The sequence below is a fragment of the Colossoma macropomum genome, unplaced genomic scaffold (assembly GCF_904425465.1).
Source record: "Colossoma macropomum unplaced genomic scaffold, Colossoma_macropomum, whole genome shotgun sequence".
NCBI lineage: Eukaryota > Metazoa > Chordata > Actinopteri > Characiformes > Serrasalmidae > Colossoma > Colossoma macropomum.
Genome location: NW_023494807.1, coordinates 1,835,554 through 1,863,261, shown reverse-complemented (window position 1 = coordinate 1,863,261; position 27,708 = coordinate 1,835,554). Strand labels below are relative to the sequence as shown.

The window sequence follows — 27,708 nt, the reverse complement described above, 5'->3', positions numbered from 1 at the left end:
CATGACCGATTCAGGTTTGCAGTATGAGTCGAGTATGATAACATGCCAAGGCTTCTTGCATCTTGAGACGGAATGACTGTCAAGTTCTCGAATGACATGGCAAGATCATGGTCAGGACCTGTAGTTCCAGGGGTGAACAGCAGCTGGAATTCGGCTTCAGACTGTGGGCTGCCATCCAGAAATGCCGAGATGCGACCAGAAACCTGAGTGTCAGAAGGTGTAAAGGAATGGATTCATTGGCAGTTCTGTGAAATTCCATGTTCATTTTGGCATGAAGCTGTAATGCCTTTCGGTTTGTAACTAGACTAGCAGTGTTTCCTAAAGGGGTTGACTAAGCTAACTACCTATATTCATTTTAAGGAAAGTGACTTTGAGCAGCAGCAGTCTGTGAACGGAAATGGTTTTAGTCACCGACAAAGAAGAAGATTGAAGAAATGATCTTTTGGATAAAAAAAAAGCTTGACATAGTAGCCTTTAGAAGAGTCTGGATAACCATGACAAGCCTGCTTCATTACTTTTGTTGCTGTTAAGCATAGTGACATATGTCTGTCTTTAAACCTCAGCTTGTAATCCATCAATTTTGAGTCGCTACCTCAGCACTGAGTGCGTTTACATGCACTTAATAATACGATCATAATTGGATTTCTGCAGTTATCTGATTATTCAAATGGTCATGTAAACAGCACACACCGATTTCTTAGATTGAAGTAAGGTCTAGAAATCTGATAAAGAAGTCTGATAAAGAGAGCTCGTTTTTAGCTCAGTAATCAGATTTCTCAGTGCATGTGAACTCTTACCCTGATTTCTTTCGGATTTCTCCATCTGCACATGTGCAAAAAACAGATGGCGGTACTGGAAATAAGCGAGCAGCGTTGCTGTGAGATGGCAGCAAAACACTTTTGGAGTGATGCTGAAACCAAACACATGCTTGATGAAAGGAAGGATTTGAATATTCTTCATCTTCTAGACGATGTATTTTCATAGTTTCAGGTAAAGTGGCGCAATGTTTAAAAAAAAAGCAGTGGCGTGAAGTTTGCATTTTACATTACGTTTACATCACATCTTCTTCTGTGAGTTTATTGGCCAGTTGTAAACAGAAATCTGATTACTGTCTGACTCATGTAGACCTGGAGTTTTCCCTTTATTTGATTGCTCAAATGCATGTAAACATGTTGATCAGATTACTGACAAAATCAGATTTTCTGCAGTTATCAAACTATTAAGTGCATGGAAACACACTCACTGACAGCAACTCACAGCTGACAGCAATCAGTGGCAGTTTCCTCTCTTTACTTTCCTCTTGGATATTAGCAAACACTGATAGCCTAGTTAGCACCAGAGACATTTTGAACGGCCACATGTTCCCAAAGTTTTGTTGAACTTTTGATGGACTCATACAGCGCTATGCTAAGGTCAGTTCATGTTGTTACAGTGAAGGCCTGATGCTATATGGATGTGGATGGGATCAGTTTGCATCTGTCTAACAGCCTTGGTGAACAGAAACAGGGATGACGATGGCTCCTGAAGTTGAGATCCTTAGTGACAGTTTCTGTTGAAAGCACGCGACTATGACGCTTATTGTACGTGAAATGAGAAAAACAAGAGACTCAATATGTGACACTTGTAGAGATCAACCAAAGCCCACTCACGACTGCTTTCATGTTTCTGTCTGTTCTCTGTGGCGTATGTGACAGTAACTGCCAGGTCAGAACACATGAAATCCAGTGAAAAGCACTCCATACAGTCACTGTCATAAAACATTTTTTTTTACACCATTTAAAAACGTCAGTTGCCTTTTACACTTTGTGATAAATGAATGGGCCAAGAGATACTGAAAGGTAAAAAGTTTTTTTAAGTTGCATTAACAGATGTTTAGAATATTCTGCTTTTATTTTGAAAAAAGTCATGAGATTTTCTGACGATGGCGAAAATACGCAGATGCATGCTCGAAAAGTGACCTGCAGAAGACCTACAAATCATAGGCTTAGAATCATAGGATTTTTTCTGCATTCAGAGCAGTTATTAAAGATCACTCTCATGTAGTACAAGCACCTTTCATATCCTAACAAAGTCACATAGGACATTGGGAAATAACCTTCTCTAGGACTCGCTCTCTTTCACTTTAGAACTATAAGGTTCTGCAAATAAACCCAAACTAATATAGAAATTTCACCAAACTGTTCAAGATTTTAACTCATTATAAATATTTAAAACAACATAAAATGTAGGTAAATATGAAGACTACTGCTTCAGTCTAATAAAGCGTAGTACACTTTTAATATTCACATTATTTTTTCAGATATTTTATAGGTTTCATGAGCCACATCAGTATCATGAGCATGTTGATAAAAATATATTCTGTTTATAATGCATCTCTGTAATATTAAAATTAAGTTAAATTACGTTAATTTTATACTACAAATATATTATACTGCATCAGTATGAGATGTTGATACTGAGGGGAAACGAATGTTGATGATATGATGATGATAGGATAAATATATTGTGCTACATCATTAGAGGAGAAAAGCAGTGTGAAAAACTAAGTGTGAACTTCTCTGTAACTGTGTTTGTTATCTTGCTCTCTCTGTGCTGTTTGAGCTCCACCTCCACTGTTTTGCTGCAGTTTTACTCAGCATTTCTGAAAGTAAATGTTTAAAATATACTTATATAACATTGTTTTTATTTAGCCACCTAATATATGGTTGCTGTTGGGACGAAACCTCGTATCTCCATTTTTTATCTTTAATTTTTCTTACACAATATGAAATTATCAACGTTCTTTTTCATTGTGTCATGACGAATGGATCAATAGAAATGCTGCTAAATAACTTTTTTTCCCCATTAACTTAGAGATCCGAGGTTTTGTTCCAGCAGCGACGATATCTGGCTACTCTGGTATGTTGCTCCTTCAGTATTTAATTTCCTAGCAACTAATCACCTTTTTAGATGTCCACATTAGCTGATCAGTGATTGATCTTTGAACTTTCAGTTACATAGTTAGGTCTCTGTTTTGCATAGAGGAAAATTTAGCTGGATGAATGCCAAACTGACCAAGCCACAAACTTAGTGAACATTAGCAATCACTAAGTTAACAACTGCTTCTAACTTGAAAAAAGGCTATATTTTAAATGGGCTGTTCAGTTGGCAGTTTTACAAACCTCTCAACTTACCTTTTGCTACTATAATTCCTTATTAAAATTTTCCATTTATTAATTATTACAGCTTATTATTACAGCTTCTTGCTGAGCTGAGGCACCTGGGCACATATTTTTATTTTTATTTTTTGGAATTTTCATTAGTTATCCCACATTCATTAGCCATATTGATTGGCTGATTGGCCTGTTTTGAGTTTCCGCTTCAGTTTTTTATGAAGTTGAAAGCTATTTTTGCCCATGTTCTGTAAAGCTTGCTCATTTCGCGAACAGTGGATGAAGCTTGGATCATTTAATCAAGCTTCACCCACCCACTCTGTTTTAACTTCACAGGGAGCTGGAAAAGCACGTGGAGAATCTAAAAGTGGACTCCATGTCCGTGACAGCCCAGCGACCAATCACCTTGAAGGATGTGGAGGAGGGTGCGGTGAATCTGAGGAAAGTCGGGGAGGCCCTTGCTGCACTGAAAGGTAAGTTATATCATCCTTAGTATTACACAAAGAGCGCAATTTGTTTAGAAACAAAGCCACAGTGGTCAGATTAAAGCAATAGCTTGGTCAGAGGTAAAGTTTACATAGTTTTTTGTGGAGCCTAAATGTTGAAGATCAGCCAACGCATGTTTGATGTCTGAAGTTTGCTTCTATGGTTTTACACTGAAGCTATATGGCTAATGTAGCTAACAAGTTCAGTAATAACAAATAGCTTTGCTTATGTAGTGTCTGACACTGTATGGCCTGCTGTTATCTAAATAGACATATTGTGATGCACCAGGTGGTTCTCCACGTTCCCTACGACAAAACTAAGTAGGACTCAAGAGTAGAACTTTTTTTTTAATACTTATGCAGGTGAGCACCTCCAGAGAGGAAACACTTGGAACTTGAGAACTTGAGAACCTTTGCTGAATTACCAGCAGAGTCAGAGTAACATGCGCATGGCGGCATGAACTCAAGACTGAGCAGAGAGCAGCATGTCAGAGCCTCTTAAAGTGAGGTGTTCACAGCTGACATTGCTCAGCCCTAATTAGCCCTTCTTGCTGTCCAGCTCTAACTACTGGCTGGAGGAGTCCCAGCAGGACGCCTGGATGATACACATATATAAAAATGGACAAAAGTATGAATAAAAATCTATACTTTTTACTTTACTTTTGGGCACTTTACTATCACTTTCAGTCTATAGGTTGGGAATATCTCCAAAAAAGATGAGACAATAGACTTAGGACAAGAGTTTACCAACATTTCTTACTAATATTTCCTAAAGTGGGCTCATTATATGACAGGTCTGTGGGTTTATGTACCAAACACAGTTTTTCATTTCCAATTTTCCAGCCTCCCATTATCCCTTAGAATCAAACAGTTTTTGTTGCTGTGTCTTTAAGTCTGATATATGCAAATGAACTCTGTTCTGATTGGATGCCCTGTATTAAGCTGTATTCTAAGAGCAGTGAAGGCTGAATCACTCCTTATAACTTCAGTGTGAATGGACAACAAACTACTGCAGACTGAGCAGGTGGATATATGTGTTTGTTTTTGTGACATCACAAAAACAGTGACTTGAAAACAGGCTGTTTTTGTAGCTTATTTTCCAAGTATGGGCTGGGGAGTGCACAATATGTTTTGAAACTTATTTGAAAATATCATGATATGGGCTCTTTAAAATGATATTGTTAGCTGTACTAACAGTATCACTTTAAAGGACCCACGTCATGATTTAAAGTGATACTGTTAGTACAGACAGTTCAGTCATTTGAATATTGTAAACTTTCTATGAACCAGATATATAAAGTAGAGGCAAATTTTCACTTCCTTGCCTGGTTTGATTTCACAATAAAAATTGGCATTTGACGGTAGGAGAGGTGAAACAAGTTTGTTCAGTCTGCTTGAACGGTCATGCCCATGTGTGTGTATGTGTGTCCCTCAGGGGAGTTCCCAGAGCTGCAGCTGAAGATGCGCTCGGTGTTGCGGGTGGAGGTGGAGGCCGTGCGTTTCCTGAAGGAGGAGCCACACAAAATGGATAGCATGCTGAAGAGGGTCAAAGCACTGACTGAAACTCTGGGCAGCCTCAGGAGGTACACTGCCCATAAAATGTTGAGGACATTTTGCTTTTCAAAATGGTTTTATACTAATATAAAATACTAAGCACTAGTGCTGGGCGATATGACCTCAAATCGATATCACGATTAATTGAATATTTTACCTCGATTACGATTAATGAACAATTATTTTGTTTTTGTTTTTTTTTGTTTGTTTTCTTGCCCTCGTAGTTCACTGACAAGGTTTGTACTGTAAATATGCTCTGCATATCTTAATGTAAATCCTCTCAACAGCCAGATCGGAATTCATGTGGCTTTTACGCCAATCTAACTCGACATTCATCATAATTTCACGCTGCAGAGACCTCATAAACATTTGGGGTGGTATTTCTGTACAAAAATTAGAAGAGACTCATCCAAAACACCTTTGAAGAGATTTTGAAAGAAATGGCCAAAGGAGAGCGAGGCTGTTTATAATGCCTTATGAATGCATTATAACATGTTACGAATGTGTTTATAGATGCTTACAAAGGTGACATTCATAGAAAGTGTTACCAGAGAAACTTTCAGAATTGATTACAGTGGTGGTGATAGGAAGCATTTAATTTCAATTAAGGCATTAATTTAAGGCATTTAATGCCTCCCTTGCAGAAATGTATTGCATGAATTGGTTATGAGTATGCTGCCTGATGTCTGAGACATTGCTTTATGATATTTTTTGAGATGGTTTTAGCCTAAAATGTATGTTTTTTAAAAAGTAGTATATGTAGGGCGTTGTAAAGCAAAATAGCCCCTAAAGAAAACATATTTTTCAGGATCTCCACTATTTGATCATTATCAACATTAAATATGACAACGCAGACAATGTGTAGGTTCACTGTTTAAACCCATCTGAATCACTGTATTTACACATCAGCATGAATAATGCTGAAATTTAGAAAATTCTATTTAATTCCACTTTAACATATTAAAGCCTAAGTAGGTTTATATTGAGGAAACAGTATAACACGTAAATATTTGAACTTTTTTTTTATTTTCAATTTTACGGCTTTCTAGCTTACTGCTAATTATTTGAGACCTGTCATACTAGCTAGACTAGCATACACATCATTATATGCAGTTATCTGGAACCAAAATGGTTTTTATGTTACTGAAAGCACTAATTCTGTATTGTGTCACTGTTTGTTGTGCAGGTGTGCTACAGAGGGCAACCTTCAAACTGACCCGATCTCCACGAAGCTCGAGGAGCCTGACTCCCCCAGCTTGTCCCAGGACTCCCCCACTCCTCAGCCACGTTCCCCAGCACAAGCAGCGCATTCCGAGCTCACCCCCTCCTCGCCCATGCTGGTGCAGCGTGCTCGCAGCACCCCCGTCAGCCTGCAGCCCTGCCAGCTCTCCGGGGCCCTGTCCCACCACGCCAGCCCCCCGCTTACACCCACACACGGCCGCGACACCCCCACCGTCGCCAAGGTCAGCCCCCGCAGCCGGGAGGACAGCCCAGCCCTACAGAAGAAGTCTATCCCGGATGTCCGAGAGGAAGTCATTAACTCCGGTTTAGTCTGCGCTGCTGAAAACACCACACCTCCACCACAGGACGAGGAAAACACTGCTGACACAGGCAGCAACAAGGTGATAATAATAACTAAATGGGATATTACAATTGTAATCATAACTTATGTATGGCTTTTATAGTGATGAATGTCATTTAATATTATCTTCTTAGCTTTTGACTTTATTTTTTATTTTTTTTACTTTTATTTCCTGTTTTATTTGATATTATGCTGGGTTGACACTTTTTTTAATTAATAAACAACAGAGAAAAACAAATACAAATAGCAATTTATAAAAATATAGAACATTATAAAATAAGATGGATATACATATAACTGTTTCTTTTGCAGTTTTGTTGTTTTTAAATATATTGAACGATCCTGAATATTAAAGGCTACTTTAATATATGGAAGGATACATTTTTTAGACTTTACATTTCTACCTACATTTAAGAATATATTGCAATATAAATAATATATGTAGATATGACTGTGCACATTTTACAATTTACAATTTTACAATGATCTGTGGTTTCAGGCTGCAGAGGAAGAGCAGTTGGAGGATGAAGCCGGGGCTGAGATGGAGAGGATTCTGCAGCAGGCCCAGGCCAACCTCATGAAGGCCATTCCTGACCTGGAGGTGACCACACGGGAGGACAGCGCTACTACAAACCCATCGGCCTCTAATATTCTGCCGGATGAAGTGGACTGCCCTCAGCCTCCAGCTCCACTCCCAGGTATGTCCTCCTGAGAGATATGTCCACTGCGGAGGTCAGGAGGTTTTTCACCCTGTTTTGAAGCTTCCTAAAATTCATTTTTCTTACTTATGCTTTGGAGAAAAATCGAGTTGACACAATTTTCCACTTACCCTAAATGTAGCCAATCAGCCAAGACATATTTGGGGTCCAAATTCTGCTTCTTTATAGCTACAAGGCTGATTTTGCTAAAAAACACTATAAATAAATACTCCCTCAAAACCTCTCTTAACCTGCTCAAACCACATCTAGGTCTTTATTAAGGTCGCACAGACTGGTCAAAATGAAATGCAGGCATATGGATGCTTCAGATGACATGGGGAAAAGGTTGAAACAAGTTTTGGAGATGTATTAACAGAAAAGGTTTGGGTGACTGTTGGCTTCTAGTGTTTGTTAGCATTGTTAGCCTCGTAGCTCCAGTTTTAAACTAAAAAGCTAATTTTGCTTCTAGTGCCTGTTAGCAATGTTAGTCTTGCAGCTACAGTTTTAAACTAAACTAATTACCACCAAGCATGCCTTGTCTGATGATTACATCCAAAGTGGAAAATTATGTAAATTAGATTTTTCGCTGATGCATGCCTTTAATTACTGGCGTTTGCCACCAATTGTAAAGTTAAAGTAATAATCCAGCAAAAGTCACATTTACTCAGAATTGTCCTCTTACCACAAATGTAGCAGGTCAGCCAAGTTTGGTGTCCGAAGTTTTGCACTGTAACTTTGAGATAAACTCCTTGAATTCTTTGTCCCCTTAAATAAACAGGGCCCAAAGTTTTATTTCACAATTCTATAACCTAAGAAAAGCTGCACCAGTTTGCACTGAAGTCTCTGTAGTTACTGAATTATAAGTCTTAGTATGTAATAAGCCTGGGATTTTAAGGGGTTAATGTAGCAAGTAATGAAAACTCATCCCCCACCAATGAGCACTGTGCAAACTGCAGGCCTCAATCATCACACACTTGCCTGGAGGAGGTGTAAAGTTAAAATTCAGTCTTTAAAGAGGGACCAGATGTCTGAAGTGCATGCCTCTTAAAGCTCCCTCACAGAAAGATATTACATGAAACGGTTTTGGATATGCTGCCTGATGTCTGAGACCTTGTTTTATGATAGGCAGTGTATTGTAAGGCAACACAGTCAACAAAGAAAACAATTTTTGATTTTACAATCATCAACATTACATATAAAACTCAAAACGACGCGTAGGATCACTGATCATTTTGGATAGTAAATAAAATGGCTATATTTGTGTTGTAGTCATGGCGACTCCTGGTTCCTATCACCACCACTATAAAGAAATCTCAGTACGTTTCTCTACAAAGAACGATTACACCTCAAAACACTCTTAATGACCTTATTTATGCCTTAACCACTGAATTATGCACAAAAAATGGGCGAATTCCTTTAAGATGGCTACTACTTCTCTTTTTAACTGTGTGACATGCATTTTTATCAATAACAGGGTCAGAAAACATAAGCAGGTCTATTTGAAATTACTTAACAACTCAGTACAGTTTGTGATGATTTAGGACACAGTTTGCACGACCCTGAAGTGGTCGCTTCCATTACTTACCTACATTAGCCTTGTAGCTTCAGCTCAAAACTAAATAAGCAAACATCAGACATCAAACAATTAGTCTAAAACTAAACGTGATTTCTCACTGGAACCATTGCTTTAAGAGAGAAAACACTTAAAGAAGGAGTTCATTTCCGTTTACAGTTTATTTCCTGCTGAGTGATTTCTAGGTTTGACAGTCCATCCTAGACACTACCTTGTGCGCCTCCACCTTTGTCATGCATCCGAGTGTGCTCTTTGATCTTTGTTTCTGTTTGTACGTCTGCACGCAGATGCCACCGCACCAGCAGAACCTGTTGCAGAAAAACCAGTCCAGACCAGCGCAGAGAAGCTCCAGAAGCCTCCTGTGGAGAAACCTCACAGAGCCAGTGTTGACAGAGCCAAGCCCGGCACTGAAACAGCCAGCAAGTCCCCTCCTCCTCCCCCGCCTCGCAGATTCTACCCTCAGGGCACCGGGCTTACAACCGGACGCTCCGGAGAGGTCATCTATACCACCCGCAAGGAATCCGCCCCTGCTCAGGTACGCAAGAGTGCGTACGTGTGTTTTAGAGCTAGTTGAGCAACATTCCCAAACACCTTTCCGACAAACAGACTCTTGCGATTGTTATAATTGTGAGAAACTCTTAGCCAGGACAGCACATCACTGATCCATCACTGATCAGCATTGCTGTCTTAGTAATTCAGGCATTGGGGTGTGCCACTCTCACTAACATGGATAGGAATTTTAACCATTTTTATTGTTTGAATATTGAATTTGTGACTGATAGTTTTCAAATATCAACAAAAATATTTATTTTATTATTATTTTCTATTTTAGTAATAAAAACGTAAACACAGAAGGTTTACCATTTGTTGCATGCAGTTAGGATAAGAGGTGATCCATACCTGGTTGGTTGATTTAGTGATTTATCTTGTTCGTTTAAGCCAGGCATTTCAGAAATCTTGTTCTTTGGTGACAACTCACATTGAACATTTGAATCACCCATCGTGTACGGCCAAAGCCTGCGATTTATGTGCTCACACTGTACGAAAACACCCAGTCTGACTCACATGACATGACATGGGTGCTCACACTGCACGTGAAACACAGCTACTACAGACGCTCCGTCAACAAGACACTGGCTGAATCTCAAAAGGCTCCCTGCTCCCTACATAGTGCACCACATATCAAATAGTGGCTCCTCCATTCAGAAAGTGCATCACATGTCTAATAAATAGCCTTGTGCGATTCAGCCATGTGTGCACAGTTCCATCCTGGACAAACAGTGCACTATTTTGGTGAAGAAGCCAGTGCACTACATAGGAAGGAGGGGCTGTTTGAGATTCAGCCACTGCCAAATGCTGCAACAGCTTTGCTAACTTGTGCCACAGTGCACTGAAGCAGCTGTACGAAGACAAAACATCACTGTATTTATTTATACCTCATGATTCAACTCAGTCAAACGAAGCAAAGTTGTCATATACGGACGCTGGTGCCGCAAATGTAGACTTTTTTTGCCGCCATGCAGGAGCAGTGGTTGTGATTATGTGTGCGACTTTGAGAAATCGGTTCGTGAGGCTGTTCAGACTGTGAGACAAGCAACCAAAATTGTCAGAAATCCATCCGATCGTCGGATTCCTCCATCGGAGCTCATTTGGGCAGTTAATCGGGCATCGTTTCTCCTTTCACGCTGCACGGCAAACGACGGCCAGTGAAGCTAAAATTTGGGCTAAAATCGCACAGTGTATGCCTGGCTTTAGATGTTTGTCATTTTTTTTCATCTCATCAATCCTTACTCAGTACTCAGTTATATTAAAAATTAAAAACTTTAGAATGAGACGTTTTTAATAGAAGTCTTTCACTATTAGTACCCTGCTCAAACATCCTACTGTCCTACAGGAAGAAATCCATAGCCAGCAAGACTTATACAGAACCATGGCTGTTCTTTAATAGGTTTACAAAAAATGTCTATTCAACAAAAGGAAGTTCTACTATAATACTAGCTATACTCTATGGCCAAATGTATGTTGACACCTGACCATTACACCTATATGAGCTTGCTGAATGTCCCATTGCAAAACCATAGAAATTAATATGGAGTTGAGGAGTTATGGAGCTGAGGTCAGGCACTAATGTTGGACAAGGTCTGACTGACGGTTCATCCCAAAGGTGTTCAGTGGGGTTGAGGTCAGGGCTCTGTGCAGGTCACTGGAGTTCCACCACAACAAACTCAATGTCTTTATGGAGCTTTATGGGATCTTCCCCGAATTTCTGCCACAAAGTTGGAAGCATATGATTGTTTTGAATATCTTTATATGCTGTAGCATTAACATCACCCTTCACTGGAACTAAGGAGCCCAAACCCTGAAAAACAGCCCCAGCCCATTATCCTTCATTCAGCAAACTCAGACTCAAAAGCAGATTCGTCCATCAGACTGCCAGATAAAGCAGTGTGATTCCACTGTCGCTTGGCATTGCGCATATTGATCTTAGGCTTGTGTGGAGCTGCTCGGCCATGGAAACCCATTTCCTGTGCTGATGTTGCTTCTAGAAGCAGAGGATAAGTGATGTTTACACTTCAGCTTCAGCACTCGGCAGCCCCACTCTATGAGTTTGCGTGGTCTACTGCTTTGTGGCTGAGCTGTTGTTGCTCCTAGACACTTCCATTTCACAATAACATCACTTACAGTGGACAGGGGCAGATGTAGCAGGGCAGAAATTTTGTTGTGAGGGTGTGGCCATGTTTAAAGTCATTGAGCCCTTCAGTACGACCCATTCTACTGCTAGTGTTTGTCTACGGAGATTGCAAGGCTATGTTCTTGATTTTACACACCTGTTAGGAATGGGTGTGGCTGAAAAGCTGAACTGAATACTTAGAAGGGCTGTCCACATACTTTTGGCCATATAGTGTAGCTACTCTATTATATTACCATCACATTTGGCTACTAGTGTTAACACATGACTAGATGTGGACATTGCGTTGATTATTGATTGATTTTTGATGGCGTTTTCTAAATGTGGCACTGCTGCTTCTTTTTGGTCTGTTTTTACTTATCAAACGTCAGAAAATCTAAACATCATGACGCAGTTCACGTGCATCAGATTGATGCCAATTCTAGGAGTGATGAACATTGTCTTTTGTGTGGACGGAATTCCTGCCGCCTGTGTTTCTGAGGGGCTCTTAGTGAGGGTCCGTCATGCTTGATTGGTTGTTTCGACAGCAGGAGGTGGAGGAGGGGGCAGCCAAGCCCAAACCCCAAAGAGTTCCCCCGGAGGTCAAACCCAAACCCCACACCCCTCCCCCCATCAGCGCCTCCGCAGCCCGAGACGAGGAGGAGGATGAAGATGAAGATAAGATCATAGCAGAGCTGCAGGTGGGTAAACCCCAAGCCACGCCTGCTGCACACGTACACATAGGACCCTCAGAAAGACTACACCTGCTGACATAACACACGGGTGTGAGTAAGGTTTATATTGGTGAGGACAAACACACCCCGCTGTGGGGAAACAGGGGCGGGGCAGAGGTGTTTTGGAACAAACGCGCTTGCCCCATGTCAACCTCAAACGGTCACACCCATGCTGACATTTCCACACAAACAACTGTCTAGCAGCATCATCTGAAACTGAGTTTTGTGCATATTGTTGTCTGTTCTGCCCTCTAGTGGCATCAGAGAGCAACTGAATCTCTGACCACATTTCAGGCAAATATGTGGAAGCAAGCAGTGACTTTTGATTCAAAATTGTACAGTTAGGAATTCTGCAAATTCTCAATAATGCTGTATAATTAAAGCAGTCAGATTTAAACAGTCATTCAGAGTGGTTTAATGAGAAAAGTATCATTTTAGAGAAACGTACAGACTCACGTTGTTTGAATCAGATATTAAAAATGTTTAACGCCTCTAAAAGCTACCTCATAAAAAATATTACATGTATTGGTACATGTTTCTCGATTCCTGAGACTTAATACATAATAGTTTGGATGTGAAGTTTTAGTCTAAAACATAATTTTAAGAAGCATTCTTGGCAGAAAGGTACATAAAAGACGTTTTAAGGCAAAACAGTAACCAAAGAAACCATAACCACCAAAAATATACCACAATTTTAACATTGTCAATGTACCCAACATGTAGATTACATAAAAAAAGAAAATTAGGTTCACTGGTGGTTTTGGATAGTAAATGACTATATTTGTGTTGTAGTCATCATGACCTCTCGCTCCTATCACCACCGTCAACCCTCTCTGAATGACCTTGTTTACATCTCAAAGACTGAATTATGCTGAAATTTTTAAAATTGGTGGAATTTCCTTATAGCCCCCCTCTACACTGTGGGTCTATAGACCTCTGAATTATGAATTCTCTATGGGAAAAATGAATACCGCTTTCGGTAATATCGCTGCTGGCACATCCTGAGGTAAACAAAAATGTTTTAAAGTCACTTTGTTTTGCTGTACATAGATTTTTCTTCCAAATATCACTGGATCCTCTGAATTACGACATAGTTAAGGGGTCAAAGTACAAATATTGCAGTACATACAAGCCAACACTGCAGTACACTGATCTGACATCAGAAGACTGACAACCTCACCAAAATACCCCACACAAACCAGTAAGCTTTGTCTGTTGTGTAGAGTGCCAGTTAAGTTGCTTTGGCAGTTTTATGCTGCAATTTGCTTGTAATTTTATGTGATATTGTTGAAGTTTCTTAGTAGACCTTCCATACTACTCAATTATTAACAGCCAAGGATCCAGTGCTGGAGAAATACAACATAGATTGGCACCTGGCAGAACAATGCAATGATGAAAGACAACGATTTGTCTCTATGACCAGGCTGTGGTCTTCTCTGTAGTTCTTTATGGATGTGAAAGCTGGACAATAAACAAGCGAAGCAGGACAAATATTGATGACTTTGAACTTTTGGCAAAGACTTTTGAGAGTGCCAATGAAATGGCTCCTCATCCAAATCAAGACCATTGTGAAAAAGATAAAGACCCAAACAGAGGACTCCAGATATTCTGGAGAAACCCTTTCCATATGGTTGCCAGGAATCGACTTGATGGCACTTACGAATTAATAATACTTTCAAACAGAGTCAATGCAATGTGCAAGAGTGTTAGCTTCCTTGTAGCATTATTTTAATTTGGAATGATAAACGGCCTTGTATTTCAGAGGATACAGTGACGCTGGGGGGAAAATATACACAGGACAAAATGTATCAGGTTTGAAACATTTTTGTTTACTACAGGGTGAGAATGTAAAAAAAATGGCATTCATTTTTTCCAATTGAATAAAACAGCTTAGATTCCGGAGATTCTAGTATGTGAATGACATTGCAGAATGCAGCTAACTATTGTCGTAGAGGTGCTAAAGGTGGAAAATTGATTGCTGAGAATTTCAAATATACTTGAAAACATCAAGATTATGTTGCAGATCCCAAAAATGTATCTTCAACAGGACAATTGTGGCCAAAATCGTCTGGAACGCACTGTACTTTAGTGAACACAATTGCTACGTACAATTAATCAAAGCCAAACGTGTTACTGTTCATTATCTTTCAACATTTTGTTTGTTTTTACAAAGTTACAGCTATTTTAAAAGATTGGCTAGTGGTGTAGATGAGGGTTTACCGTTAGATACAGCCTTAACCCAGGATTCAACACACTGATTCCCAGTCTTATATGGGACCAAACTTTTGTTCCACCTTACCAGCAGCATATCTTTAAAAGATTAAGGGTTGGTACGGGTTATTGTTTGATTGGTCTATAATATCTCATTGTTCATAAGATTTAGACCACTAATCTAACATTGTGGCAAATTACAAGTGCAGATCCATCTCCCTGGCCCTGTTCATGTCTAATCTGCATGCACTCTGATCCAGGTGTTTGAGAAGTGCCCAGTTAAAGATTTAGAGCCCCGATATGTGGTTGATCTGACCACCCACGAACTCCCAGACACTGAGGCAGCGTTCTCTGTCTCCTCATACGACCCGAAGGTAACCAACACCCTGCAGTGTCACCTAGCTAAACCCTGCTGTAATGCCAGCACCCCTCATGGGCATTTTTGCCCTTTTAACTGCTGTTACTAACATCCGGCTTCCATTTGGCTTTAACCATGGTTGAGTGGCTGCAGTGCTCCAGAGAGACCCGTGTTTGCGTCTAACCTTGCTTTGACACTCACATACCTGCTACTAGAATCCAGGAGGGACAGAAGTTTAGGCCGAGGCAGGATGGAGAAGCAGGATGGAAAGATGGGGTGTGGAGAGATGGGGTGGGGAGGGTTGCACAGGTCAACGGCAAAGGCTGTTCACTACAGTCCATTTTGAAGAAATATGTGAGGGCAAAGACAATCATAAATATATCGGGATTAAGCCTATTCCTGGACTATGCAGCATTTAGAATAGAGATTCTCCACTGAAAGGAAAATGTCGTCCAAGACGAGACTTAACTCCCTGTCTGAGAATCTGACCCACTGTGTCCATAAGTCTGAAGACAGCTTGGAAGATGTCAACATGCTGTGTTCAGTTTGACAATTATTGAGGATCTCATATAACTATGGGAACATCCAGGTTATGAATCATTCTTAAAACATCTTGGTTTAACGTTGATGTAAGGTACATTTCTGTTTCAAGACCTTGTTTGTGTCCCAGTCTGTTCATAGGCTTTTAACTGCATGTACCTAATCCCGATCTCTAGGTCCTCCCAGGAATACGGATGCAATTCACTCTTTTTGCTAACCTACATATTTCTATTAGGACTCCCTGCAGTGCCTGATGAAAAACTGACAAACATTTTATCCTCCATATTGAAATAAAAGTCTTTAATATTTTGCATGAGATTGCCTGAGGCTTAAGCATAAAATCTGACAAAATGACAAGCTGTTATATTTGTTCAATGCATGTAACTTGGTGTAAATCAATTCATTGTATACATCATCTACATAGAAGCACTTAAGCAATGCAGAGTATTTAATCAAAGACATCTCTAGATGGCGCCAATTATCTGTTGTAAATTAATGTATATGAATGTATATACTGATGCTCAATGTGAAATATTGCATTTTTCATGCTGTTCTTTAAAAATGTTAGAACACAGCTCACCACTCCGAAGATGGAAAACACACTCTCAATGCTTCATCTGGCTCTGGGGTAAAACATTTTTGTCTTCATTTGCTCTAATATCTTCCAGTGTCTATTTAAGCTGAGTAACATTATCTTAAAACAACAATCCCTCTCTTTATCAGGTCATGTATTACATCACTGGAACAGCAAAGATACCCAGCGACAATCTCCCTAAAGAACCTGAAGTCCAAAAAGAGTCCGGGGAAGGAATCGTTTCCCCCTCAAAGGTGGCAAATCTGAATGCTTCTGACTTTTCCCCACGGCCAAACATACTAACATCACATGACTTCACTTTAGATGTTCCTAAATCATTGGAGGAAGGCCAGAAGGAGTCAAATGATAATCAGCGGATATCTGTTAGTCTTCTTGAGGATACCTGCAGAACTGAGGATGATGCAGTTCCAAAAGGGCAGTCGGCTGAGAATATCACAAATAGGCCAGAAAAGCAAGTGGTTTCAACTTCTGAAAACCTGATTGTCACTGAGAAATCTTCCACTGTTGGATTTGAGGTGCTGACGGCTGGCTCTCAAGGGGTATCCGAAGTCTCAGTGATGCTGGAGGAGAATGAGTGCCATGAGAATGAGCAACAGGTGGTGATGAGGTCATCTAGAGGCCGGGCCAGGTACTCCGAGGATGCCAGCTTAAGTCCTGACCTTCCTGGAGAGGAAGCTCCACCTCCACCTCCACCTGACAACATTGCATTCATGATCACTAAAACCAAAGTGAAGGCTCTGTCCGATGGAGAGTACCAGCAGCTGGTTAGCTCCAAAGGCCAAGACGTTGAAACTGTTAAAGTGGGAACAGACACGACTGCGTCTGCCCCAGAGGATGGTGGGTTTAGTAAGAAACCTGTGATCATCTTCTTTGATGAGCCTATGGACATTCGGCAGGCATACAAGCGTCTGTCCACTATCTTCGAGTGTGAGGAGGAGCTGGACAAGATGCTCGCGGAGGAACCCATTGATGAGGAGACTGAGGAGGCAGAGGAAGAGGAGGCATATTCGCAGAGGACAGGACAGGTAATGACGAAGACTGGGGGAGCAGATGAGTGCAGGGCAGAAAGAAAAGCAGATGGCAGTGGTAGTGGGAATCATCTCCCACTGTCTGGGCAAGAGCAGAACCCCACAGAGTGCTCTTCCCCCGAGTCAGAGGATGGATCAAAAATAGATCCACCTGGTGATGCAAAGCAAGACAGTAAAAAGAAATTTAAGTTAAAGTTCCCCAAGAAGCAGCTAGCGGCTATCGGACAAGCCCTCCGCACTGGAACTAAAACAGGCAAAAAGACCCTGCAGGTTGTGGTTTACGAAGATGAAGAGGAACCAGATGGTACGGTGAAGCAAGCAAGAGAAGCCAAGAGGTTTGAAATCAGAGCCCAGGCAGAGTCTAACAGTACCATCACCTCTGAAAGTCCTCCAACCTCTAAAGGTAGGACTAACGACATCTGTAAAACAACTTACAAAACCTTAGACAGCCTAGAGGAAACCATTAAGCAACTGGAAACCACCATCAGTGACATGGACCCTGCACTATCCCCAGAAACTTTACGTAAAGAATCGAAGACCAAGAGAACTGCTGTTCAAACGGTGCAGGGTGAAGGAAGTCCCTCGAAGAGGGCGACTCCTCAGGCGCCAAAGCCCCTAAAATCTCCTCAACGAAAGAAGGCCAAAGCACAGTCCACTCCTCGATCCTCTTCCTCCAGCTCTTCCAGCTCCAGCGGCACTAAACAGGTCTCTCTCTTCAGCTCCTCTCCACTCCCGTTGGTGGCTTGGGTTAGTCTGACGGTTTGCCGCTCTAACCACTGACTTTAATCCGTCGTGAATGTGTTCTGTAGGTGCCTGCAGGAGAAATTCACAGTTGGGCACCCTCTCTGCTTTGTCCTGTGTGTGATTTTTCAGTTGCCATGATTTGTGGAGTGAGGTGTCTTGACGGACTTGCTGTCCTTGTCTTTACCACTTCGCTTTGGCTGCAAGTCCGAGGCGGTGAAGGTTTTTCTCTATCCAAATGACTGGCTCTGATCCTTGTGTAATTAATGACTTTTCTGTGCATGTTGTGTTGGGGAAAATGTTGGTTTACTGAAGCATGCTTGGCTGTACTTTCCTGGGCTAAAGAATCTTACCACCAACTCAGAGATCTTACAAATCTTACAACTATGCTCACTCTGTCGTACTTCGGTTGTTCAACTTCAGCTCATCTCAGACTTTATTCACTTGTGATTTTCTTTCTTGCAGAACACCAGTGGCTCACCTTCCTCGAGTCGGATTTCCTCACCTAGATCCCGTCAGCAAGCAGGGAGTGCGGAGAAACCCGGCAAACCCCAAAAGATCCAGGACTCCCAGAGGCAATTCCGACAGGTAGTTTTACTGTAGCAGCCTGTGTGAGAGACTTCCATTCTCATGGCCAAAAGATGCAGACACGTGATGTTCCATGGCGCGTTGTAGACTGTGAATCTGTGACTGTTTTTTGTTGAGTGGACCTGCGTGGATCAGCTGTGATGTCTCGTTTCCTCCGTCTCTCTGGTTACAATTCTTCCCCTACACATCTCACCTTAAACCATCCCTGTTTCCCATCTGTTGTAACCTCAGGCATGGCCATCACAATGGACAACCCCCACTAACATCAAAGGGCACTGATGTGTGTGTGTGGGGTGAGGGAGTGGCTTATAGTTACCAATACAAAAATGGGTTGACTTGGAAGTGTTGTGCCAGCTCCTGTATTATGCAGTGCCAAAGTTCTTCTTCTTGCTTTTCTTGAAGTGCTGTTTTTAAAAGTAAAACATGCAATTACACAAACTCTTCTACCTTCATTTCTCGAAAGAGGACAAGTATTTTTGTTGATGTATTACTGCTAAGTATTTATATAGATCTTTACACTCCATGCTTGCTTGACACTGCGTGTCTTCCGGCGTCTCTGTTCGCAGGCTAACGGGAGTGCTATCGCAGCTCGCGGGAATAGTAAACATGCTTTCCTTGCTTTGCCTGCTTCTAAGATCCCAGCCTTTTGTCCTAGCTCGGGGAAAAGCAGCTCTGCATCCACTCCTTTCTCAAATGCGTCTAAGCCTACTAATCACCTCTCTGCCTGCTCCAAGTCCTCTATCCCGTGTCTTAGCCTGAGCCGGCCTGGCCACAGGCCCAGCCCCAACCTCTAACGAGTCCCTGCGAGTCCCTGGCCCTTCACAGTGGGCCAAAGGTTATGGCTTATCGCTCTCCGCCCAAACCCATGGCACCCAATCCAGCTACTACTCCTCCTCTTCCTCATCCTCGTCCCACTCCTCCTCTTCCTCAGTGTCTCCCACCTCCACTTCATCTTCCTCATCGCCCTCCTCCCCCTCTCTCCTCTCCCCCACCACCTTGAGCCGGGCCAGCCGGGCCCCACACGTCCCTGGCTTCAGCAGTCCGAGACCGCAGCCTGGCACCACCAGCGGCCTGCCCATTATCACACCAGCGTCAACCTCAAAGGACATGGCATAAGCCTTTCATCTCTTTCTACTCTCTATATATATTTCTCTGCTTGTTTTCCTTCTTTATGAGTCGTCGTTTTGGGGGTGTGTATATCTGTCATAGAATACACTGCTTGTCAACAGTTTGAGGACACCTTGCCTTCTTTTGAATATTTTAAAGTACTTTGATTTTCACAGTTACTTTTCAGTTAGTCTCAGTCCCAGACACTCCATCTCCATCTAAACAGAGTGTTATGTATTACATGACAGCAGCTGGCCACAACTTCCAGAATTTTGTCAGTTCATTCTGATTGGCTATCCACACGACTACTTGTCCAAATGGTTCCCAGTCCAATGGGAAACAAATCTAAGTAGTTACTCGCTCTGTGTGGCATGACTGAGCCTTTCAGAGCAACATGAAGTAGTGTGTTTGAAAAAAGTTTGTGAAGTTCATGGCATTACATCTGTAAAAGTTATTTGAGTTTTATTAGAAGCGTTTAGCAGCTTTTAATTAAGGTATCCTCACAAGCGTACCGACACATTTCCTTTGGGTTGGTTTTGGTCGTCGCCCTGTTTTCAAAATCACATGCCCCTACATGTAATGCGGTATATGGTTGGTTATTTTGCATATGACACAAATGGATTTTGTGTCAAAGTAGGCCGTTCTTGGCCATTTTAGGAGACGAAGTGCACTCTTGATAATCTGGCTTGCAAGACTACTTTTCATTTGAGTAAAAACAAAAAATATGCAAAGGTTTTGTTAGCAAAAAGCAGATATTTGCTGTTCATCAAGAGTAGGTTTTGCCTAATAATTGTTCTCCAAACTACTGTTAAAAATATTGAATGGTTTATATACAAACAGTACATGAAATGCATGTTTTTAATACAATTCCCAGTGTAACACCATCACTAATATTTGTTCGAAATCGTTCCCCCCAAAAATAAACCTGCATGGTGTTTGTGTTATGTAATTCCAACCTGACAAAGCAAGTGTTTGAAAAGCTAGGTGTCCCCAAACTTTTGAGGGGCAGCGTATGCGCCATTGACAGCCGATTAAAACGTTTGGAGTTGCGGTCTTTCCGTCAGTGTTGTATTTGTGCACTACTGAATTTAGTAATTCAATTTTGCTTGCTTGCAGCATAACCACAAGAGTTAACTCTAGATCTAGTGCTAGATACGGTGCTTCTGAATAACAGGTGTTTTTTTTTAACATGAGGGATCAGTTTGAATTGATTTATTTTTTATAGAAGTGTGAGAATTATTATATCGTTATACTGACAAACGTGTACAAAAATATTTTTGAAAATGGAAAATAGATGAATAAGAGTATATTTTCATCTATTTTAAGTTGCCAGGTAGATATCTAACCATAGAATAACTTTCTTGGTATAAATTAAGTTCTCATTCTCAAACTGCCGGTTTAGCATTTAAGGTGGTTTAACTTTTGCTTGGGTTTCATTAAAATGCAGGTTTTAACTAACATCTATACGGGTCGATCCTAAGTGGCCTGTTTTTTTTTTTTTTTTTTTGAAGTGTTTCACTACAATACCAAAGTTGTTGTGTTCATTAAAAGACTATACATAATGTTAAAGGCTGTGTAGAGTGAGTGTGCGTGATGTTTGATAGTGATAAGGTATCTATAAGGTAGCTTAGATAACTCATTATTATTGCATTGTGTCAAAATGACTAAAAGTGCATATTTGTGTAATAAGAGGCATTTCTGTTTGCATCTGGCCAAAGTTTTACTCCTATGCATGCCTTTTACATATTTCATCCTAAAGAATATCATGTTTGCACAAAGAAATGCTGTAAATATTTTCTCTGGTTTTGTAAAACTGTATAACGTGTATAAAAGCTGCAAAGGAAAGCTTGTCAAATGGTGTTTATGGAATAAAGGGCTGTCTGCTTTAGTACTGTTTCCTTGAAAGCCGACATTTCTTCATGCCATACATTTCAGAGTAGCATGTTTGCAACACGACTGACGTGGGCGGCTTTCTTTTTGTCCGACAAAAAATGTAATGAAAAATAAAATGAATACATTCCTCTGAGAAACAAGCTCAATGCCGCTGCCACTCAGAAAACCCTTCAGAATGCTCATTCTTGACCAAACTGCTGATGACACAGAAGTATTAGAGGTATTTCCATCAACAATGAGCTGCTTTTCCAAAAAGATCCAACAGAGGGCAGCACTTACTTGCAGGTCTCACAGTAAACACCTGGGAGCCAATTCACTAAAGGCTAACGGCTCTTATTTCATATTTTCAATCAAATGTGATAATTAACTCCATAGAATAGTAGACCGTCACATGTTATGTAGTTAGCATTTAGCATGTTAAGTCATTTAGGTGATTGTCCCTAAATAAATACTTAAAAAACACCTTATACACTTTGAAATAAAGGTTCTGTGCTGGTACATTTTCCAATTATCAAGGTACAAACAATGTAAATGTTCCCTCAAAGGTACAACAGTGGTTTTAAGGTCTGATTGTGAACCTTAAATGAGTTTTTCCAGGTGAAAAGTTCGTATTTGTACCTTTTCATAACCGAATTTTTTAAAACAGAACAGTAAAATAAAAGCCTGGAGACGAGACGGGGTGTGTGGAGTCAGTACAGCTTAGAACATATCATTTCAGTGGATTATGGTTCAGTTATGTTCCCTGACTAAAGGTACTGAGATGGACCCTTGAGGGTCCCACCCCAGTGACAAGAGGGGGACCATGCCTGTGACAGTTTCATTGTAAATGTGAGGCTAATAAGCTTGCAACCACATATTGGCTGTTTTTCTATTTTTATTATTTTCATAAATTTGCCGAAAGATGATCTGGGACATCGCTTACGAGAATCTACTTCGGAAACAATGCGCTGATGTGACAAATGGCAGTTATTTGAATAGCTGTACTGTATGACCACAGGCCAATACCACGTTAGCATATAAATCCCACCCCCTGCAGCTTTAAGATACCGTGACGAATTCATACATTTAACCCTGGAAAATCACCACCAAAGCCTTCATTACTGCCACGGCAGAGCCGGAACCCTATTACCACATTTTAACTAACAATTTCAAGAGACCATATTGAGATATCAGGAGTACACTGCAGTGGGTGTCTTTGATAAGCGCCTTAAACAAAAGTCTTTAAAAATGGGTTTAAAGAAGCCTGTTTAAGAAACAGGTCTTTGCCCCTTAGCAGTTCGCTCATCTAACCAGACACAAAAGCAATTATCATCAGATTGATGTAAGACTCGTATACCTTTTTAATGTATATGGACAGCAAAATCCCTTTGAGACAAATGATTGGCACGTCTATTAATTTGGATTTCTCCTTCCTCCGTGTCAGCCGTTACTTTTTTCCTTCCTCTTTTTTCAGCGAGCTCGATTTAGTTTTACATAATTCATTTAATTGCTCATATGTATGTACATCATTACCATTGGTTTCGATGTTCTGCATTGAGAAAGCAGGTTTAATTAGCGCGATTTAAATGCACGGCATTAGAAAAACATGCTAATAGGCCAGAGTTATTAAAAAAAATCTATATTGTATTGATCATTTTTTTAATGTATGTGGTCATTTACTGTGGATAACCGCTTTCTAATCATTAACTTGCGGCAGCCCATGTGAAAAAAAGCTAAACAACTCGGCTCTGTCCACACAAAGCGCTGCTATGTCATCGTTAATTTTGTCTTCATGAAATTAGTAATTAGCCAGCTCTTTAATGAAGGCTAATTAGCGCATATGCAAATTTAAGAATCAGGGAATCCCAAAGCATTGTTCTTTCTAATTAGCATGTAATTTGTATATTGTAACACATTTACCAGTAAGAAGTTAAGAGTCCAAATGCTGCAATGCTGTGGAGAACAGAGGGGGGAAAAAAAAACGTTAATTAAAATACACATCCGTCTTAGCGTTTAAGGTTAATTACGGCGTCTCCCGATGTTTTATTGCAGGAGAGCATCAACAGCACAAATCTTTGAGGACGTCCACAAACCAACAAGGAACTTGTGCACGTTAATCAAAGATCTGGTCCATAATTTGCATTTTTAATTGCAATTAAGCAGCGTGTCAATTAGGTGACAATTAGGTATGAATCTAGTCAAGCTGCGGAAAACAGCAATGATCCGCTACGTTGGCCAATTCTGATTTTCCTGTTGTCTTAACAAAAGGGTCAAACAATCTCTTGGAATTATTATATATGAAGGCCTGTTTGTTTTAACTTACTAGAATGTGACAATATTTCATATTATGCCATCTGAACAGAAACTAATGGCTGTAAAAAAAATATATATATAAAATTAACAATTTTAATATACAACTACAACAGCTATCTTTTTTTTGGATTCAGTATTCTACTCACTTTTTTAATTAGAACCAACCAAAGTAAACCTTTCTATTGTGCTAAACAGTAAAAACAAAACAATGTATACATTAACCTACGTCGGTATCGCTTTCTGGCAAAATGGTGCGAAATGTTGATCTGAAATTTTCCAAAGCTGACTTTGGGTTTTTATTTGGATTTTCTGTTTCACCTTAAATAGAGCAACTATTTTCTAGAGCCTGGACAGACGTTTGAATGTCACTGCTGCACCATTTACGGAAATAACAGGAAATTCTAATATGAAGCCAACGTCATTCATGCCATCAGTACTAGCAGCTCTACAGCTTGTTGCGGCGCAGACAAGGCTGGGAGACGGTGACGCTGTCTAATACCATCAGCCGAGCCTCATCGGTCTGGAGTCCATGTTAGGGCGAAGCTAACTTCAAAAGACCATCTATTCCTTTGAAAACAAAGCAAACGACTTCAAATGCAAAGAACTAGACAGCAGGAGGTGATCTGGGGTCTTTTCATTGTCCCCCAGCTAAAGGGAATAACATTAGCATTGTTTGCACTGTTTGTACGTTGCGTTATCTGCACTTATTTGTGGTGTAACGGTTCTGACCAAACTCATAACTCAGAAATATTTTCTAACGGTGTAGCAGATGAACAAATATACAGCCCACTATTAACTTCACGTTCACCATAGTGAGTGACTCCAAGTTTAGCACTGAATGATGGGGGTAAAAAAGGAAAAAAACACGGTTTTCCCCCCATCTAAGAGATATGTAACCGATCTAAGGCCACATATGAAAGTGATGGATTTTTGACACTTCAGCATGGTGATGTGGTGGTCTGGACAGACTCTGGATTCTTTACAGTGGTGGTGATAGGAACCAGGGGTCACATCAAACCACTCTGAATGACTTCCTTTACAGTTTATATGCATTTAAAAAAATTTAGGGTGATTCAAAAAGATGAGTACAGTGATACCCGACATGCTCAATCGAGTGTGGGATGAATCTGACTATGGCGTTGATGTTGTTCATACAGCTGGAGGAGGTTCATATTGAGCCCTTGTAAAATTACATAAACTTTATGCTCATTTAAACCATTTACAGTTGTATTTACTGCATTGTTCTGTAATGATTCACAAGTGAAATAAATCATTTTGAAATCGGATGAATCTTTTTGGAACACCCTGCATATATATTGGTGGAGTTCCCCTCCAAACAAAGTCCATGCACATTCAACACCATTTTAGAGAACGTGCTCAAAACGCCTCTGTTACAGGATCACTCTTCCGGTAGCATTTCTGGTACATGACCTTGGCTGGGCGAGTTTTAATTTATCTGTTTTTAGAGGGCACTACCAGGGGCTCTTCCCCGCACCCCAGCGCAGGGGCGCGGGGAGCACCCCGGGCTAAACTGGCTGACAGCACACAATTGCCTTCTACCGGTAAGTACCCGTGACACTTCATTAACAATTAATTGAATTCCGTCTATCAGGAATACCGCTTTTAAGAGTAGATGATAGCGCACACTCCACCGCGGTCTCCTCCACGAGCCCCACCAAGAGGAGATGAGATGATCAAAAGCCCATCATAAATATAGTCTGTAGTAACTCGAGCTGACAGGCTGCCTCAACGCAATGGCTGTTGGAAATAATATAAGTGTGTATTATATGTTGCATATGTCACAAAGCACAAAGGGTTTATTCGCTACTGGAAATTCCAGATCGCACAACAATGTTCACAATCTTTTGAGATTTTTATTCCAAAAGGTAAAGACGTTAACATTACAGTAAAAACAAACGGGACGATATGGCATAATTTAAACAACGATTTAAAAATAACAGCAATTTATTATTTTTTTCCCCCCCAACTGTAATGTCTACAAAAACAATAACAAATGATTTGAACAATATAAAAATCAATGCAAATAAACAACTGTATTTTTAATCTGTGATTCCTTAAAAATAACAAGTAACCTTCAGAGTCGACCCAGCGGAGGCACCAGTAGAGAGAACGTAGTGTTTTCTTCCCTCAGATCCTCACGAGGATGACCTCATGTGAATTTATATGTGTGATTGTTAAGGTCAGCAATGCTGGAAACAGATGTCCTCAAGTTATGCTTTTAAGACGCAACACCACTTCTGATATAATCACATTTGCACAAATGTATGCAAAAGTTTAAACGCCCTTTATCTATCCTCTGACCTCCACAGGAAACACACTTAAATATGCCATTTTCTGCTGATTTTAGAGCACAATTTCTAGTTTAACATATCGCTGCTGTTGGAACTAAAACTTGTATTTCCATTTTTGGCATTTTCAGTTTTTAGCATAATCTGAAAACACTGTTTGTAAATTTTATGACTTTATGGACCAAAGAAACGGCCCAAAATTACTTGGAAAAAAGTCTGGTTCCACTAACTTACATTAAAAGTATGTGTTACCAAGTTACTATTTTGGAGATACAAGATTTTGTTCCAACAGCAGCGATATATATATATATATATATATATATATATATATATATATATATATATATAAAAAGTGTCGCAACTTTTGCACATTCCACATTTAATTTTTTTTTCTCCCCAATATGTTAAATTAAGCGAATAAACAGTAATTGTGCATTATAATGTGCAGAAGTGTGTTCTCTGTTGAGGATGTGTGAACTTGTATATTGTACAATGTTATTTGACCCAGGGTGCCCAAACTTTTGCATACGACTGTATTAAATACAAAACTCTTGAAAGTAACTTTGTTGTAAAAATCAATTTACAACTGTCTGTCTCCTAAAACCTAAGACCACATAAATTTGAATTTAATAACACCTGAGACTTTTCATTTGCAAAATGTCATGCAATTTCAGATAAATTAAGACTCTAAGGATCCACAGACGCCCTGTGGAAATATCAGAAATGATATCAGTGTAATAGGGGCACTACTGTGGATGGACGTTCTGGATGAATATCGATAGCTGATAATTAACACTGTTGTTGCTGCTTTTGATATGTAATAGTGATGACGTTTAACATTAGCGTGATAAACTACACCACGCTTTTCTGAGCAGACTGTGGATACTGTCCGTATTTAAAGAACAGTGACCAACTGCATGGTTGGCTTCATTAAGTGAGTGTTTAGTCCTTTTTAATTTGATTTAGTGAAGTGCGGTGTGTAAAACGCTGAATATAAATATTTATTGATATTTATGTAATAAGTAATAGTAATAATTGTCTGTTCCAACTCATCAAAATATATATTGTGATGCATATTGTGTATAGAAGGATTGTGATATATTATTATTACTATTTTTCTCACTACTGAAACCATACTACTTTTGCCCCAATTTTAAAGCAAGCACACTATAAATCACTATATGAAGTGCAGTAAGCATAAAACAGGTTATGATAAACAGTCAGAAATATGGACACTGATTAACATAGCCATAACACTGCAAACCTGGACTTTTTTAAACTTTGGTGACATTATTTCAGTTATTTTTAACTCTCTTATCCAGCCTGACCTACAGGGGTAGGTGAACATAAAATTGGGTGATATTTTAAAAATAACATCACGACACTTGAGAAACATTTTTACAGTACACAATATGTACCATGATATTTCTTTTTTGTGAACAGCTGGGACCAGAAAAAAAATGCACCAGTAAAACAGCAGTGCCACTTTTAAAAAAGGTTATGAAAAAAATGAGTATTTTTTGTTTTCAATTCCACATTTGCAGAAAAGCAATAATTAGTGATAGACCTACTGGTAAAATAAAAAGATTAAAAGGCTGAC

The 27,708-nt window shown here is 40.1% G+C and overlaps 2 protein-coding genes across 2 annotated transcripts in view; one reads left to right on the top strand and one right to left on the bottom strand.

Annotated features, from left to right (window-relative positions):
- Window positions 1-19,612, top strand: part of si:ch211-207d6.2 (sickle tail protein homolog) — a 144,422-nt gene extending 124,810 nt beyond the window's left edge. The window contains exons 11-20 of the mRNA XM_036555875.1: window positions 3,489-3,625; window positions 5,073-5,220; window positions 6,378-6,813; window positions 7,273-7,471; window positions 9,332-9,579; window positions 12,261-12,413; window positions 14,918-15,031; window positions 16,124-16,183; window positions 16,279-17,883; window positions 18,385-19,612. Coding sequence (XP_036411768.1) covers window positions 3,489-3,625; window positions 5,073-5,220; window positions 6,378-6,813; window positions 7,273-7,471; window positions 9,332-9,579; window positions 12,261-12,413; window positions 14,918-15,031; window positions 16,124-16,183; window positions 16,279-17,883; window positions 18,385-18,522 — 3,238 coding nt within the window. The 3' untranslated portion in view covers window positions 18,523-19,612. The remainder of the gene's footprint in view (window positions 1-3,488; window positions 3,626-5,072; window positions 5,221-6,377; window positions 6,814-7,272; window positions 7,472-9,331; window positions 9,580-12,260; window positions 12,414-14,917; window positions 15,032-16,123; window positions 16,184-16,278; window positions 17,884-18,384) is intronic.
- A 6,041-nt stretch (window positions 19,613-25,653) lies between these two features.
- The window catches only part of paxip1 (PAX interacting (with transcription-activation domain) protein 1), a 30,701-nt gene continuing 28,646 nt past the window's right edge, over window positions 25,654-27,708 (bottom strand). The window contains exon 21 of the mRNA XM_036556527.1: window positions 25,654-25,985. Coding sequence (XP_036412420.1) covers window positions 25,970-25,985 — 16 coding nt within the window. The 3' untranslated portion in view covers window positions 25,654-25,969. The remainder of the gene's footprint in view (window positions 25,986-27,708) is intronic.